This window comes from Ochotona princeps, chromosome 20, assembly GCF_030435755.1.
Source record: "Ochotona princeps isolate mOchPri1 chromosome 20, mOchPri1.hap1, whole genome shotgun sequence".
Lineage (NCBI taxonomy): Eukaryota > Metazoa > Chordata > Mammalia > Lagomorpha > Ochotonidae > Ochotona > Ochotona princeps.
The window spans coordinates 37,054,754-37,073,246 of NC_080851.1; the positions used below are offsets into that span (position 1 = coordinate 37,054,754).

Genomic DNA, 18,493 nt, shown 5'->3' on the forward strand with positions numbered 1-18,493 from the left:
ATGGCATCATTATGTAATGTATTAAAGAACTTTCAATCCATAAGCCAGTGAGGTGTAGAATTGTCGCTGCTTTTCAGCATTGATCCACTTCTGACTGTGAAATCACTCATGTTTAGAAAATCTTTCTTTACTTTGCAGCAAAGCCTGCAGGTTTGGAGGTGTTTTTTTTTTTTTTTTGCTGGTCGGGGGGGGAATCAGTCATTTCCATGGTGATACCTGGCAAATGCTTAAAATCGAGTACTTCCATACTATGAAAAGCATGCAGTTGAAAGCCACATTTCTTGGGGAGTAATGCTAACATCTCAGCTTCTACAGGCTCTCCTCCTTCCCGTGCCGTAGGATTGAATCAGAGGGATCATTTTATCAAAGAAGTGGGCTTTTAGTCAAAAGTACTGACAAAGAACTTCAGAAGGACCGAACCTAAGGCTTTCCGTGTGAGTGCCACTGACTTTAAAATGAGCCTCAACTTAGGCCACACGCATTCCTTCGCTTCACTAAAGTGTAAACCCGAGGGCCGTTCCGTCACATCAATGGCAATGAAGTTTGCCACAAGATGACCCAGGAATAGGTCAAGGGAAAAATGCGTATTGAAGGATGCTTTTTGTTTGAGGATTAGGACACATTTTCAACTAGAAATGTTCTTTTCAGACGGTAAGTCGGATTCGTTTGTAATAAATATGTCTTGGATAACAACAAAGTGAAATCACGTTCCTTAGAGCTACACCCAGGAAAACAGTTTACATTCATGATAATTAGCGTCGCTGCTTTCTGTTCTTTTGTATTCGTCTTTAAAAGTTAGGCTCAGAGAGGAGGACTTTACTCTTTATAACTTTGAGTAGTCATTCTTTTTCTTTTTTTTAAAGATTTATTTATTTTTATTATAAAGTCAGATATACAGAGAGGAGGAGAGACAGAGAGGAAGATCTTCCGTCCGATGTTTCACTCCCCAAGTGAGCCGCAACGGGCGGTGCTGCGCTGATCCGAAGCTGGGAACCAGGAACCTCTTCCGGGTCTCCCACGCGGGTGCAGGATCCCAAAGCTTTGGGCCGTCCTCGACAGCTTTCCCAGGCCAGAAGCAGGGAGGTGGATGGGAAGTAGAGCTGCCGGGATTAGAACCGGTGCTGATATGGGATCCTGGGGCGTTCAAGGCGAGGACTTTAGCTGCTAGGCCACGCCGCCGGGCCCTCCTCTTCATTCTTATACTCCAGGAATTTTAAACATATTGGACCTGTGTTAATGAACCTCATTAATCTTCATTATCTCGTGTGGGGAAGTGAGTGCCACATATCATTTGTGTAATATAACGAGAACATTATGGCAAAAGCATTTTTACGACTCTACCAGGACCCGGCACGGTAGCGTAATGGTTAAAGTCCTCTCCTTGAACACACCGGGATCCCATATGGGCACCTGTTCTAATCCTGGCAGTCCAACTTCCCATCCAGCTCCCTGCTTGTGGCCTGGGAAAGCAGTTGAGGACAGCCCAAAGCCTTGGGACCCTGCACCCACGTGGGAGACCCGGAAGAGGCTCCAGGTTCCCGGCTTCGGACTGGCACGCACCGGCCCGTTGCGGCTCACTTGGGGAGTGAATCATCGGGCAGAAGATCATCCTCTGTCTCTCCTCCTCTCTGTATATCTGACTTTGCAATAAAAATAAATAAATCTTTTAAAAAAAATTTTTACCATCAGTGATGGTAAGTCAGCAGTAGTCACCATCTTAGGAAGCTGGTAGTACTTATCTTAAAACATGGTATTTGTAGGAAAGTCCTTATAAGTATTAGATGCCTATGAAACCTACTCCAAGGAATGTTCTAGAGTGATGGAAAGAGTCCCATGCTACCTCTTGATGGCAAGCTGCCTCAGAGTCAATTGTTTCATTTGTTCGAAAAGACACCTGCTTTTAGGTGTATGCTGGTCCTAGTGCGCCGGGACTTTGAGGGTCAGGCGCTCCAAAGGACCTCTTGGCTTTTGTCCCCCGGCAGTGCCTATGATCAGAAGCCACAAGTGGGAATGAGGCCCTCCAATCCCCCGACGCCCTGCAGCACGCCCGTGTCCCCACTGCACCATGCCTCCCCCAGCGCAGCTCACACTCCGAAGCCTGACCGAGCCTTTCCGGCGCACCTCCCTCCGTCACAGCCCGTGCCAGAGAGCAGCTACCCCATGGACCACAGGTGAGGCATGCATGCGCCTCTCTCCAGGCTGTCGCTAGCATTGTTGAAACGGGCGCCTCTGACCAGTCCTTGTGAGCGTATTGATTTTGCACATCTGTGCAAAGTAGTTTTAGAAAGAGCTCGCTCCGTGTGTACTTAAAAATAACTGTTGGAAAAGGTCATTTATAAACATCCCGTCTGTAAACATTGAAATCGGTTGCTAAAATGGAAAATTAATCTATATACTGACATTTGAACACTTCCTTTCACTTTGCTTGAATTAAATTGCTTCACTTAAACTTTAAAAGCAGAGCATCCCAGTTTTCCTGAGCATATGTGTGTACTTGTTTTGGAAACTGAGGAGACTAATTTTAGTAGGTGGCTTACGGAATTAGGTCCTTTACCTTAGATTGCTGATTCCGCTAAACATAGTTTTGCAGGAGAAAGTCAATTTGATGAAAACGGTTTGCCATCTTTTTAATGCCACGAGACGTGTGTCCCTGGGCACTGAGAAGAAACAGAGTTAAGACTGACTTGGTGTTACTGAGTCAGCCACAGGGCATGGAGCAAGGGAGCCTGCTCGGGTATGTGACTCCTAGAAGGAAAAAGTCCATATTCTAGTGTAACAGAAGTCCCCAGATACTGCCAGAATTGACAGCTTAGAGAACACGTTGATAATATGCAACATCTACCTTTCTCCCCCAACTCTGGCATTTCCTGGTACATGTTGCCCCATAGACCGCATGGCGGAAGTGGTGTATCAGACTGTTTTGCCGACTCTGTCGTGTAAATGCCACTCCCGGGATTCCTCACGGTGACAGCCCCGAAGACACCGTTGGGAACAGCTGTACACAGTGTTTCTCCTGCAGATGTGGTGGACAGGGATGCTCTCAGGCTCATTAGGAGTGGGTTTTGGGGAGAGGTTAAGCCCAGTTTGGGTTACCTGCGTCCCTTATCAGCATGCTGAAGTGTGCCTGGCTCCTTGTTCACGTATTGAAGGGGCAAAGCATGGCTCCCAGTGCCTTCTGCCCGTGCGGGAGAGCCCGGTGGAGTTCCTGGCTCCTGGCCTGGCTCTGGCGCAGGCCCAGCTCTCAGCGGACATCTGAGGATTGCACCATCATCAGGAGAAAGATGGGTCTGTCTCCCTCTCTTTCTCTTTGTCACTCTGCGTGGCAAATAAATACTTTTTTTTTTTTTTTAAGAAAGACTGTTCAGTAGTGAAGTGTAACAAAATATCTAGAAAGACTTTGGGTTACTGCTTATATATCTTAAGTGCATTTCCGGAGTTTGCAGGGGCTGCGTTCCTGATTGCACACATTACAGACCGCCTCTGACACGGATCAGAATAACTCAGCTCAAGAACCCTCCAGAAGGGCAGAGGGGAGGGAAGATGTGCCACTGGCAACTTTTCGGAAAATCTAGGGGGACACTCTGGCATTGCGTAGGTCCTTCGCTGGGACTCAGCCTCAAGTTCAGTGACTCAAGGGGATAAAGGGATAGGATGAAAGCCTTCTCTCCGGGACCAGGAAACCGGGCTGTGGCTTCTCACCTTTCTTTCCATCCCAGGTCCTTTCTCAGCCCCTCCCATCCTCTCACCCTTTTCACCCATGGGCCCGAGACATTGTCAGAGCAGGACGGGCTGTGCATCTGTGTAAACAGCTTTAGAAACAGATGAAAGAGAGTGCTGCAGGGTGGGCCACCCCACAGGCGCACATTGTCTCAGGCAGACGGGGAGAAAGACGGTGCACACACCCCCAGCCCGCTCCATTCCGTCCAATTCTGATGACTTCCCAGAGTTCAAGGTCACCGAGCCTCCTTGGAGGGAGTGCCAGCGGTGCCTGGCTTTGTCCTCTGCTGCAGACCCATTCCTTCCCAGAGAAGGAGCCCTCTGAAGAAGCTGTAGGCCTGGGTTTCAGGTGACCTAACTAGAGAACGTTTTAGCTGAATCCATTTTCATTCCTCCGTTTGAAGGCCAGGATTTGAGACTGAGAACAGCCGGCCCGGAACTGGAAGAGGGAAGCCCCGGGGTCCTCTCCTGCAGCCCCCAACTGCGATTTGAGGACAGGACCAGCTGGTGTGTCCTGGAAGATGCTCGGATGCCGTATGTTTCAGGGCAGGATTTCATAGAGGCCAGCACCTGACAGTCCACGGGCTATTTATGGCAGCTTGGCTGCAGGCCCCGGTCCCTTCCCCGGTGTGCACCCTCCTCCGGCCCAGGCACCCCACCTCTCTCTGGGAATGCTTCAGCTGGCCCGCTCCCCGCTTCCTTTCTCGGCTGCACTCGGCTCTTCAGGCAAGCCCTTTGACGTTTGCGGCTGAACCCACTATGCAGGAACCCTGGGTCTTTTTGCTTCCTGCCCGTTTCCCACCCACCCACAGCCTGCTTCTCTGTGTCCCAGTCTCTCCGAGTGGGCTGTGGTACTCAGCCACACTCTGCCCATTGCATCCTGAGTTGCTTTCGCTCTGCCGCGGATTGAGGGCTTAGCAGGGTGGCACTCCTGGCAGAAGTGTGTGTTTACTCTGCCACTGTGCCCCAGCAAGTACCAACTGCAAAGTCCAAACGCCCCCATCCCTCAGCCGGCTGTCAGTTGCAGTGTTCGTTGCTTCCTTTTAAAGCTTCCTGAGGGAGCCCACTTCTTATTTTAACTTCAGATGAGGGTTTTCCCATTCACTCCTTGACATTCTTGATGATTGTTCATTTCTTTTTTGGGCTGGTGAAGTAAGCAGGAGGGGGAGCACAGGGGTGGCGCCGCGCTCCTCCCAGTGCTGTGTGGGACCCGCAGCTGTGACAGCCAGGGAACCCACAGTGGCAAGTCTCTTAGAAAGGCCTGCTCATGATTGCCATGCAGCACTACCAGAATAAAATGCCAAATTTCCAACTTAAAGACTCCGGAATGCTTTCAGTGGGAGGGTTAATAGGGTTATAGTTGCTCGTACAAATGCTTTGCTGGTTAATTTTAAGCACGCCGGGAGCATTTTTAGAGCACTTTTAAATCTTTAATTAATCCACCTCTTTGTGGTGGGTCAATGAGCTTATGGAGAAGAAACCCAGACGGGAGCGTTTCTGTGATGAGCCGAGTGTTTGAATGGGCAGGTGCGCCTCACCTCAGCCCTGGCCGTGTGCTCAAATCCTGCTTGGGGATCAGCAGTTTCCTGCTTGGGAACCTGCGCAGACCACATGACACTTGCATGTTGCTTTCCTCCGTTGAGAGCGGCTGTGAGTTTTTGCTCAATATCAGCCCGCTATCTTGCATCTATTTTTAAATATATCTTTTCTTTTTTTTTTTAAGATTTAGTCTTATGGATTTATTTGAAAGGGAAAGTTACAGAGAGAGAGAGAGAGAGAGATCTTCCACGCGATTTCCTCTGCAGATGGCTGTATTGATCAGGGCTGAACCAGCCAAAGCCAGGAGCCAGGAGCTTCAACCTGGGGCTATCCCACGGGGGTGGCCTGGAGCCAAGCACTTGGGCTGTCCTCCACCCCTACCTGCCCAGGCACACTAACAGGGAGCTGGGTGGGAAGCAGAGCTGTTGGAACATGAACCATATGGGGTTCCGCTTTTGGCAGGCAGCAGCTTTATGGCAATGACCAGGATTGAGCAGGGCTGAACTCTCTCGGGGGTTTCCAGGTACCTGACCCACTGGCCACTGCCTCCCGCCTCCCAGATGTACGTTAACAGGCATCGGCAGGATGCGTGAAGCAGCCACTGTAATGTGGGTTGCGGGTGACTTAACCCCTGTACCAGATGCTGCCCCAGCCGTGCCGTACTTACTTCCTCAGTAACTGGTGATAACAGAAGGAAAATCTGTAAGCAGGTTTTGGGTTCTTGCACTTGCTTGTCAAGTAGTTTGGTAACATCCCAAAGCGGGACCGTTTGGGGTGGTCCCCCAGCGCTCCTGATGTGAGCAAGAGAAATCGAGCATGGACTAAAACGTTTCCTCTTCGACCCAGTTGGCATCCTGTTCATTGACTAGGTGGTTAAATGTCAGTCTAGTATTGTAAGAGACCAGGCTGTGTTACCATTTGGCCCCTAACCCTCTCCTTTCCTCTAGATTTCGCCGGCAGCTTTCCGAGCCCTGTAATTCCTTTCCTCCGTTGCCCACCATGCCGCGGGAAGGACGTCCCATGTACCAACGGCAGATGTCTGAGCCAAACATCCCCTTCCCACCACAAGGCTTTAAGCAGGAGTTCCACGACCCCGTGTATGAACACAACGGCCTGGTTGGCGGTGCGGCCAGCCAGAGCTTCCCGCCTCCCCTGATGATCAAACAGGAGCCCAGAGATTTCGCCTACGACTCAGGTAGGCTCACGCGGTGGCGCCTTCGCGTTTATGGCAATTTCTCATGTCCCTTCTCCCTGCGGTTCCTGGGGTTGTCAAGCTGCTCGAGTCCTGCCCATGTGTTGCAAAGTGTTTGTTTTATCCTGTATTTCTCCTGTCCTGTACGTAGGAAGGGCTGGCTTTATTGGTGAGTTGGGCTTGAGTTGATGGTCAAAATAGTATCTGGAAATGAAATTTTTTTTTCCCAAAGAAAATCTCAATTTACACCTTTTTTTAATAAAACGTTTTAAAGAAAAGCTCCTTGTATAAAATTACATTCTCAACATCAGAGTGCCATTGCCATTTTTGTCTCTGAATCCAATGCTTCTTAAAAACCTGGTTGGTTACTGTTGTGTGGCTTAATAACCATGTTGCATAAAGTAATACCCCATTCTGGACACATATTGTATGTCACACCGAAAAGGAGGCACAGCCTGTAGGCTGGCCACTGGGAATACTTGCCTCTCGGTCTCAGTACTTGGCGTTGAGATCTGGCCTTCTGTTGATGTATCCTGTGACCAGCAGGGTTTGACTCAGTGCTTGGATCCTGCCTCCCAGCCTGGGAGGTCAGGTTGGAGCTCCCCTGCCGCCCCCCCCATGGAGCCTCCCTGGAGCCCCCCTGGATAGAGCTCCGCTCTCCTGCCACCCCCCTGGATCCCCCCTGGACAGACACCCCTGCTCTTGCCGCCCTGCTGGACCAAGAGCTCCGTGCTCTGCTGTCAAGCTCCCTTTCCACTGGCCTTTGCTAGCATCGGCAGATGGAACTGGTAAATGGGACCACTTGCCTGTCTGCCTGGCTGGGTCTCTCTGTTCTCTCCCTCCCTCCCTCCCTCTGTCCTGCTTGTTTATATATATTTAAACATGAAAATAAGGGAGAAAGTAATGAGTCTTGGGTGGCACCGATTCCAGGAGGGCCTGAAGCAGGAATTCTCACCAGCAGGAGAGGCGTACGCACCTACAGGTGCACAGCTTCTTCCAGGGGCTTAGCTGAGTCCCAGTCCATGAGAGTGTGGAGTGCCGTGTCGGCGGCCACTGGGACCCTGCCCACTTGAGCAGGGGACGTGACATGTGCTCTGAAGCCGACCACCCGAACCTGGAGAGCTCTCTGCTGAGTTTTTCTCTATGGTCTGGGGAGACGCCGCTGTTTCAGGGAATTGGGGGGGGGGCAAAAGTGGGTGAAATGGATCTGACAGTGATGAGAAGGCGCCTGTGCCCCTGAGCAGTCATTGACATGGCCGTGCCTGTGGACATGCGTACATGGGGTGTGCTTGCCTCTAGAGCTGCACAGGTTACAAAGCGTGCTTTGTAAAGCCACAGCTGCTTCCCCGGCAAGAACCTGGCCTGTGATTGCATCAGCTCCTATTGGAGGAAGAAGAGCGATCTAATGGGCTTCGGTTTTCCAGCTCACATAAAATGATTGCTTTGTTGGAAGCTTCGGAACTTGGCCAGAGTGTGCAGGGTCTCCCTGCTGTCTTCCGTCAGCCACACCTTTCTCCCTGGGCCAGGACTCCACGTGGCTGCATAAGCCATCCGCTGCCAGTCATGCCTCGTCTTCTCCAGGTGTGCCCTTCGTCCAAGGCTGAGCAGGGCCAGTGCGACTGGCTGAGATGGCACCTACAAGCCTGGCAGCCTCCTTCCTGGAGTTCGATAGCACAGCGCATCTGTCCTGTGCATACCGTGTCATCTGTGAGGGGCGGCCACCCTTGTGGTTGAGGAGGTGGCTAGGGTGTGTGAGACCTTGAATGGCCAGGTGTGAGGCTGGCTGAGGGGCTGGAAGGAGTGGGCTGAGAGCTGAGGGCTAGGCACTGGCACTTTCCATGGCATCTGAATTTTAGAGTTCATCCAAGAGATCTGGGTTGTTACATGATGCGTGCTTCATGGATAGGAAGAAAAGAAAATATTTATCAGTGTATTTGGCTGATGGATAATGTCAAAAAGTTACGCACTTGGTATGAGGGTGTCTGTTGGAATTCTTGCCCCAAGAATAGGTGCGTGTCTGGGGATTTCCCCTGATGGATTTAGTTTGAAACCTTCTGTCTGCAAGGTGCTTCAGAGAGCCCATGGAAAGCTTCTGTACCGAAATAGACATGTGTCCTGGTTCTGTTGTCCTTGAGCTTTTTGAAGTGCTCTGTTATCTGTCTCTCGGGTCTGCAATCTTGAGGAGTTTGTTGTGTACCAGGTGCGTTTCTATGTCAAATCCCATTCAGTCACGTTCTCCCAACCATCCCTGCCATATTTGAATTTGTTGCATTCCTTTGCAATTCTTCCTGATTTTGAAAACAGTCACACAGCCACTCCCCCCATTAGCCCAAACCAACACTCAAAAGGACTTCAGTGGCATAACATTTCGCTCTGTGTGTTCTAGAAACATTTTTAGGTATATGTTAGCAGATGCAGTAACATGCTACTATCGTCTTCTCATGGCTGTGTTGCATGCATGGTTGTATGTAACTGAGTACTGGGGATGCATTTTGAGGAGATGGGCACTAAGGGAGAAAGGGCTGTGAGGTTTCAGTGTTCGGAACACAGGAGCTGATGCTGGGCCAGCCGATGGCATCACTCGGGGGTGCCACACGTGGACCGTGCCGTCGGCCTCTGCAGAGCCCAGGTGCTGCCACGCATCAGCTACCTGAGCAGCTTCCCGTCCTGTGTGGAGGTGACACAGGACATCTTTTTTGGAAGTGTGCTGTGTATCCCAGCAACAACTGGGAAGTGCTTGCTGAACATTGGAGCGGCAGTTGGGGTTGCGTTACTCTTTCTCTGTCTAGGTCGTATTTCTCTTTGCCAGAGTTGATCACCACCTTCCGATCTCAGGAGTGCCAGCAGAGATCGGGTGTGCTTTGCTGCAAGAGTTACATGGCAAAGCTGTGCCTCCTGTAATTCAAATAATAATAAGAATGATAACAAGAATAATAATTATGATAGTAACAGTGGTCACAGTGTACCCAGAGCCTGTGTATCCACACGTGTTCTGGTCGTCAAAATGCTGCTCCTGGGCTGACACATTTAGGACCCCTGGCAGCCAGCAGGTGTCCTGTGGAGGCTCTGTGTCGTGCTTCGGTCTTGTGTCCTTGTGATGGCACCCTCATTCATCCTTGAGGAAGCGGCATTGATCCCTGAGTGATTGGCTCTTGTTTTTTCTCCTTTTGATATCGAAGACATAGCACCTAGAACAGGCTTTATATTCAGTTTTAAAAAAGTCAGGAAGATGATCCTTTCGTAAGGCCTCTGTAATGTTTTATCGTGTAAGTCGATATACCATAAATGTTGTGAAAATAGAAGGAGTCCTGTGTGGGGAAAAGCGGCATGATTGTGCAGCCCTAAAGCCTGACATTAATTATGACATGGGAAATGGAACGTCTATTAGTCTTAATTATAATTACAGGAGTGCAATTTCAACTGCCGACTATTTAAGATAAAGCACTCAAAATATTATGTTGGTACTGTGGAAATTTTGATTCAGGGAGCAAGAAAGAAGAGCTTGGATCAGACACAATGAGGAAATACGAACTGGAGGGTTAAGTGTAACGTGGTAGCCCAGTGTGGTGTGATCCTGAGTGTATCGCAGTGCTAAGCTCAGGGTGCTGCACCTGTCACCATGGAATCTTCTGCAGCCTGCCCCTGCTGTGTTAGGAGCAGGGCACTCACGTTGACTTGGGTGATTGGACTTCTCAGCTGGAGCGTGACTCTGCCTTTTTTTTTTTTTTTTTTGCCATTATTGCCAAGTCGTCATACAGAAAGGATTAAATATGTGTTGAGTGCTTCATTGGCAGTACTTCATGGTATCCCTTATGCAGTACCCCATCTTCTCAGAATCGTGGCTCCTTGTCATGCCCGTAGGTGAGACTTGCAGGCTCGCGATAGCCAGTGAGGCACTGTTTTTGATGTTTGTGCCATCTGTGTGATTAGAGTTGTGTGTGTGTGTGTTGGTGGCTACTGTGCATTTCAGGGTGGTTTCCTCGTGGGGACAGTAGGCACATGAAAGTAAGATTCAGCTTAAGAAAATTTGGACAGGAAATGTTCTCACGCTGTGAGGGCTTCATTTTTACTGTCAAGGATTGTTCCTAAGAAACTGTGGGAGAGATGCGCAGTGGCCGTTTGGGAGGGAAGAGAGGGAAGAGAAGCTGTGTGAGTCCCCGCCAGGCGAGCGTCTGACACGTTATGGCTGCTGCTGAGGGGAATATTGTGGCCGGTAGAAGTCAGGATTTGCGGAGCTATTGAACAAAATCACTCTTTGAATTTTTAAGAATGCGTTTACAACGTGTAACTTGTGCGAAATAGGGTGCAGGACTGAAACACCCCGGCCTCTCATGGGTGGTGATATCGTGGGTGATTTCTATTTTGTGATTTGTTGGTGCTCATACGCTACTTTCTTAATCTGACAGAATAGGTATTATTTTAAAACGAACTCGCTTAGGGGTTGAAGAAGTAAAGCTTCCTTCCAACTTCATGACATCAGTCCTAGAAATGAAAAACGTGCCACGTCGAGGATGACCCGAGTCAGATCTGCATGGCTTCCTGTGAGTTTATGTCCAAGAGCAGAGTCCTTAGAGCAGGGAAGGAAAGTCAGCCTGCCCGTCTAGGAGGGGATGAGCTTGTGGTCACTTTCCCCCAAGGGCTTGCAGTCCCACCTGCACTGCGGCCTTCCCCTGTGCTTGGGAGGATTCGGGAAAGCACAGCCTACAAGTTGACTGGAGGGGTGATACATTAACACTGGATCTTTAGCCCCGTGGCCTGTGCTAGTAGTCTAATTAGTGTTAAAGATGTTTCCCAGCCAGGAGTGAAGTAGTTTAATGAGAGTTGGAAATGAAGAGGGAGTGAGAATGTCCAGGGTCAGAGGAGAGCCGTGCACCTGCCGCAGCGGGGGACAAGCCTGTGCACCTCGAGCCTGGGCAGAGAAGGTGGAGTCTGAGCAGGAACACCTGACGCGCTGTGCTGAGGGGAGCTGCACCTTCTGAATGCATCCTCAGGGCGTCACCTGTTCTTCTCTCTTTTTACAAGTATTTTGTTATCCTTTTGAGATAACGTTTTTGATTTATAGGCAAGGCTTTTTGCTTATCAACGAACATGACCATCTTTCAGCAGAAAGATCAACAAGAGTTATCAGCCATTATCAAGTGGAACAGGTGTTCAGCTTTACCCTTAGACATTTTCAAATGGTCCCAAAGTGAGCTCGAGGCAAATTACCAGTATCGTTAGTGCTGTTTTAATTGAAATATCGACATGCAGAGATGTGTCCTAGAAGTCTTCGTCTTCATGGAAGCTTATGCAAATGCCCTTCGTCAAACTCCTGCCCCCTCCCCATGCACTTTACCGATAGGAATTTGAGGCTCATCCGATGGGAAAGTGACTCGCTGCCAATTACAAACCCACAGCAAGCAGGAGTTCCTGGTCTTTCTGTGAACTGCTCTGGATAAAGGAGATAGGTTACAATATGTCACGCGTGTTACTGAGCCTCGGTGCCAATATGCACTAAATGTTTCTATTTGGAGTTCAGAGTAAAGGCTGCAGGCCTTCTCGAATCCACGAAGTGTCAAGTTTCACCTCTGATGGTCAGGTGTTGAGTGGTGCCAGTAGGAAAGCACAAGCCCTCTGCTCAAGTTCATGGCTTGATGCATTCTGTTTCCCTTTTTAAAAACACACCAACACTATTGCTAGCCATTGAGACTGTCAGAGGAGTGGCCTGGTGACAGCTGCGCTCACGAGGCTGAATGAGAAGGAAAAGCAGCAGCTGAACAGACCCCTGAGTTCTAAGTTCCCGTGATTGCCTGAACTTGGAACAACTTCGTGAACTTCGCTCTTAAGAACCCTTGGTGGCTCACTGGCTTAAGATGCAACCAGAACAGTGCTTTTTAAAACTTTTGTCCGTGGAATGTTTTTTTTTTGCAGTTGGGTTTGTGAGGAGTGGCAGCGTGTAAAACAGATGTTACCCAATTTTGCAAGAATTAGGTGCAGTTTTCCCTCCTTGTTTTTCAGTTTTGATCCCTCCATTCCTGGCCTTCCCTCTGCGGCCCCCTTGTGCGGCCCTCTCTCCTAATGGCTGCAGCCAGTGCCGGCAGAAAAGCCCTGGAAATCACAGAAGGGCTTGCCTGTCTTTCGCATGTGGAAAAGTTATGTGTAGGCAGAGACGTGATGACAGAAATGCTGAGAAATATTTACCTCATGTTAAATATGTGAAAACTGAAGTATGTTTAACTTTCATCTGTCAGAGCTGACAAATATATCCCCATATCCACAGAGGCCCAAGCTGGCACTTGCATCAGGAGATTTAAATACTCTTGGGTGTCTGGGACGGCTGCAGAGGAAGGAGTTTTAAGTTTTTCTTGTCAACGTGATTCAGTGTTTCGTGGTGCCGGGACGCACTCCTCCTAACCAAATAGCGGGGACGGGGGCGGGGGGAGTTGGTGGGAGATGTCACGTATCACTTGTGCTTACAAAGCTTGGCTTGGGAACCCCCTTGCAGGGCTCAGAGAAGGATTTTAGAGTGAAGGTTATGTAGGGTGAGGTCCTTGGATCACACAGCAGAAATCACATTAGTATTTTGTGCAGCTGCATCGCAGTGTCCATCAGAAACGCTTCATGTGCCCTGAGCTGATTAGGGAGTGCTTGGATGCACTGACGACGCTTGCACAAAACAAAAACACTGAAATGAAGAAGTTTCATTTGACTTGCCTGATAGTTTAACTTTCAGTTGTTAACCTTGCATTTGTGACTATCCCGGGTATAGCCGACTCTCAGAAATTCTGGCACCAGATAGCATTCTCTGTAGTTTCTTGGGGCTAGTTTTGTGGCATAGCAAGTTTAGACAGCAGCCCTCGGTGCTGGCGTCCCCTATGGGCACCTGTTCAATTCCTGACTGCGCCACTTCTGCTGAACCTGGGAAAGCAGCAAAAGATGGCCCCATGGGTTGCATCCCTGCCATGCACCCCTGGAGGGGGACGCAGGAGGAGTTCCTGCCTCCTCCTATCTTCAAACCTGATTCACCTCCAGTTGCCGGACAGTCTCTCTGTCTCTATCTCCCTGCCTGTCTCTGGTAAGGCTGCCTTTCAGGTGAATAAATAAACGTTTAGAAAATAAAAAAATGTGGACAAGAGGAGATACAGATTCATGAGAAACTGATCTCATGAATATTTTCCAGTAAATTTTCTTGTGTCCTTCCTGAAGGATTGGAACGCATGCGCGTGCTCACGCACACACGCGCGCGCGCGCAACAAAAGCATGCTGTGCTCCAGGAAGTCCAAGGCTAGACCAGGAAGCTGTGGGGCAACACTAGCTAGACTGTGAGCAGCACGAGGCGTGCGGAGTCACGGGGACCCATGATTGCTTCGAATCTCCCAAGCCTGCCGTGTGCTGACAGCTGCCAGTATTTCTGAAATGGAAGACCTCGCCGTGGATAGCTAACTTTCTTCTCTGGGAGGATGTCTCAGTTGGGATTCTAAAATAAAATGGCAGAAGAGGGGAGGGAAGGGGAGGACGTGTCTTTAACCAGATTTCCCTAGGAATATTCCCATTTCTGGCCACGGTAGCCTCCCGTCAGCAGCCACAGCGACCTGCTCCAAGACCCACTCCATATGGCAGCTCAAAGGGAGGTTATGCAGTTCTGTCTGGAGCAAGATCTAGAGCTCTAGTCCCTAAAATCCAACAGTGCTCTTCCATTTACGATGCTTAAGTTGAAAATTTGTTGAACCCCTCTAACCTACCGTGTGCCCCAATTCACAGCATATCCCACTGTAGTTTCATTGGTTTTCCTGGAAACTACCTCAAAGTTCTTTTTTTCCCTACACTCTTTAGACCACCTTAAAAAGTAATTCCTTAAAGAAACCTGTATTCCTTTTTAAAGCCTTAAACAAAATACCTACTTGAAAATGATTAAATGTGTGCCCACTTTTGGGTGACGTGGCAGTGAGTCCTGTTTTTTTCAGGAACATGAGCTACATGTCAAGTATTTTGATTTTGAGCTCCAAAATACAGCACAACTTTACTGATTCTCTGCCATTTGCTTTACCAGATACTGGAATTAGAAACTAATGGTATTTATTTATTCATTTATTCATTCATTCATTCATTCATTTAGCTTAGAAAGGCAGTTTTATGGAGAGAAGGAAAGACATCTTCCGTTTGCTGGCTCACTCTGCACAAGGCCACAACAGCTAGAGCTGGGCCATTCCAAAGCCAGGAGCCTCTTCTGGGTCTCCCACACTGCTATAAGGTCCCAAGGCTTTGGGTCATCCTCCAATGCTTTCCAAGGCCATAAACAAGGAGCTTGATGGGAAGTGGAGCAGCAGGGATATGAGTTGATATTCATGTGGGCGCCAGTCCTTGCAGGTAGAGGATTAGCCAGTTGAGCCGTCACATTGGCTCCCAAACTATGTTTTTTTCTAAACACATGTATTTTTGTTTATTTAAAAGACAAACACGGAGCTCCTACGTGGTGCTGGTTCGCTCACCAAATGCTGACAGAATCCAGAGGTAGAACAGATTGAAGCCAGAACCCCAGGATACAGGCTGAGCCTTCCAGGTGGCTGGCACAGAGCCGACAACCCGTGCCATCGGCTGCTGCCTTCCAGCGTGCCTTAGCAGGACACTGGAATCAGAAACGGGGCCAGGATTCAAACCCAGGCATCCCGCCAGGGGATGCAGACACCCCAAACAGCATCTTCGCCATGGTACCAGATCCCCCATCGCAGGTTTAAGACCGTGGTGTGGGTAGTCTTCCTGTGGCTTGCTCATCCTTGGTTAAGCTGGTTGATGAGTTATTCAGAGAAGCCCTCGCGGGCCCGTGACTACAACTGTTTCCCATCGTGGCTTCAGAGGGTCCCTGCCCTGTGGACTCAGACTGGGTTATCAACAGTCGCATCACCCTGTTGTGTGGGGAAAGGCAAACAAAAGATACTCCTGTGGACACGCTGCTTGGTATCTGACTTTTCTCTGATTGTTTCCATGATGGCTCCTAAGGAGCTTTTTTGGCTTAGCAAGGCTAGCTATTTTTAAGCATTTCCATTTTTAGTCATTTCCAGTGCATGGGTGATTAGGGTTTCATGAACTTGGCCTTTTGTACCTGGGACATAACCCCCTCCGGAGGCTGGGAGCCTTGGCCCTGTTCCTTGCCAAATATCCTCTGCGTGTGGCTGCTTTGCTTTTGCTTTTTTTTTCCCCCCTGAAACACGCTGCTCGTTCTTTTCTTTCCAACACAAAACTGTTGCTGAAAGAAACGCAAGTGGAGCCTCGCTCGGGAATTGTAAAGAATGAACTATTGATCCTTGGGAGGATGCTAGCGTCTGTCTCCTTCTCTAACATCCAGAGATGATTTTTCTTTTTCGCCCTGTGAGCCATCTGTGGAGTAGCAAAATCACTCACTCTCTGATTTCCGGAGGTTCTGCTTGTGAAAAGTGACAATGAGTTCCTCTTACTTGATTTTGTTGTCCCATTAGAGGTCAGGGACTGGCCTCTGACCTTCTTAGTGCTTGGACAACCTTAGCTGGGGTTTTGTGTTAACTTGTTTTGAGCTAAAACGACACATGTCCCAAACTAGTTCTGTGGTGTGGTGTGGTATATCATTTTTTTTTTCTAAGAAACACATAAATATGCCCCAGATCTATGGTTACAGTAAGTGGCATTGGCGAGTGATTCGATTTGAGAATTGAGGCCACGGTCTGGATTTACTCTGTATGCATTACCACAGGTCAAATGGACAGGGACTGCATTTTAAGTTGGTAATGGAAGGCTGACGGCTGTCTTAAACCGATCATATCAGTTTTACCCATGACGGATTGATCCCTAGGGACAGAGCCCTGGGAGCGTTTCTGGTGCATGAATGGACGCACCAGAGCCTGGAGTTTCATTCATAAAATGGAGCCTGAAGGGAAGCGCGTGCGCACACACGTACACACACACACACACACACACACACACACACACACACACACTGGCTTGCTCGCTGCTCGCTGGCTGGTGCTCTGGAATGTCCGTTTTTACAGAGCTCCTGGGTGTCGTGTTCCATCAGCTGCCTCTCTGCCAGTTGACTGGAAGTCATGATCAGTGTTCATTGGTCCAGCCGGCCGGTAACCTGACACTGCTTATGGCCTTACAGTGTTCCTAATGTATAGTGAATGAGTAGACAACATTCTCAAATCAGAAACATAAACAGGAACTCATGGGTCTGAATTCCATTCAAATATGTCATTTCAACTGCGCTCATGTTTGTCTAACTTAGATTTTATAGGCAGGAAGCAGGGAGGGCAGCGAGAATCGACTGTGGGTTGTGCTGGCTCACAAAGGGAATTAGAGGAGGGAGTGGGGTGAACTTTGATGGTGTGGGATTTTTTTGGGTTGCTTTTTAAACAAAAACAACCGGGGTACTTCGGACTGCAACTACTTATTTCAAGTGGCTGAAGAGAACATACTACTGTTTCTGTAATTGGACCAAATTCTGAAACAGAGGAGTTTAAAATTGGCTGCCTTTGTGTGTGTGTGAGTGTGTAATGAAGATAAAAAGGAAGGCACCAAATTGAACAGCGTTCTTAAGGGTGTGCACACGTATTTTGGTGTGGGTTTTGCAGTTTATAATCTTGTAATATAAATTTTTACACTTAAAGGATTTCTAAACTTAGGGGAAGAAGAAAGGGGAGACCTTTTGTTTCATGAAATATTTTCATCTAGGATTGAATGGAAAACTCATTTCCGAAGAATTTTTTTTTTCAGGCTAAATAGGTGATCATTCTTGTTTAACACGCACATGTACGTGTGCAGGGCTCGATTTATTAGTCTCAGATAAAGTCCAGATAATTCTGCAAGCATGGCTAATTCAAACATAAATACGAAAGAATCAAAGCTGAAGGGCTGACCAGCACACATCCCTGCGGGTGACTTGTCTGATCTCGTCCACCGGCAGTGCCTTGGAGTCGTCCTCTGTCTCTTGCTGTGTAAGCTCGCCGCTCCATCCGTGTGGTCTGTTCTTATTTATTCTGAGCGCTAACACAGAGCACACTCCAGGGGACTCTGGGAGCACTGTATGGTTATGGGAGCACTGTACGAATCCTGGCCCTTGGCTCCACTTGGCTCACTGTGTGCTGTCGAGTCTCTTTGGTAACTTTTGGTGCTGAGTTTTGTCAGCTGGAAACGAGGCTGGAGGCTCGCGTAGCCCTGGTTTTTGTGCGCTCTTTGTCGACTTCCCTTCGTAACGTTACGAACGGAATGTCTGGACGACCTCATGGTCCGGGCACTGAAGAGTGTTCCTGGGTGTGGCTCTAGCTTAAGTTTCAGAGGATTTTATTTCAGGCTTCTAACAACTCAATATAATGCTTTGCTGAATTTTTATAAGAATTTCTTCTATTGGTTTGCTTCCCAAATGGCCTTCATGTCCAGAACTGGACCAGAATGAAGTCAGGAGCCTGCAGGAACATCTGGGTGTTCCCATAGATCATTGGGGAACAGGTGCATGGCCCATCCTCTGCTGTGTTCCCAGATGCATTAGCAGTGCAGCAGTCAGAACTTCCACAGGCACTCCTATGGGATGCCAGCCTCTCATGAGGCCGTTTCACAGGTTGTGCCGTGATGCAGGACCCATCCCTGTTATTTCTCAAAGTTGAAAATGCCCTGATCCGGGCTGCAGGATCAAATAAAGACAGGCACAGAGCCAGCAAGGTCCTCAGCCTCCATGCTCTCTGACACAGGAGAACATTGACACTGAACCTGGCTCAAGCATCGCTCACGTGCAAAGCCGACAGACAGACCCTCTGCAGACTGTGGTGCTCCAAGGCGAGGTGCGAGGCAGATGACGAGACTGTGGGTGGTGTGTGCTGGACAGCAAGGAGGTGCCACCAGGGGAGCCAGTGTGGACTGACGCTCAGAATGAAGCTGCCCAACCTTCCTCGTGACTAGCCACCTTACTGGTATTGTGCTGCGTGGCAGGGTATAGCACTGCCTCATAAATGCACAGTACTGTAGTAATGCTAACGTTCTAGCCTCTTCCGCTTTATATTGTAGAGGTGTGTGAAGCCTGCAAGCTTGCGAGCCGCGTAGCCT

General features: G+C 49.0%; 1 protein-coding gene across 2 annotated transcripts in view; it reads left to right on the forward strand.

Moving 5' to 3' along the window:
* ETV1 (ETS variant transcription factor 1) overlaps positions 1-18,493 on the forward strand; it is an 88,190-nt gene that overhangs the window by 47,584 nt on the left and 22,113 nt on the right. For both annotated transcript variants that reach the window (XM_004582476.3, XM_004582479.3), the window contains 2 exons: positions 1,983-2,171; positions 6,204-6,451. In XM_004582476.3, the coding sequence (XP_004582533.1) occupies positions 1,983-2,171; positions 6,204-6,451 (437 nt within the window). The remainder of the gene's footprint in view (positions 1-1,982; positions 2,172-6,203; positions 6,452-18,493) is intronic.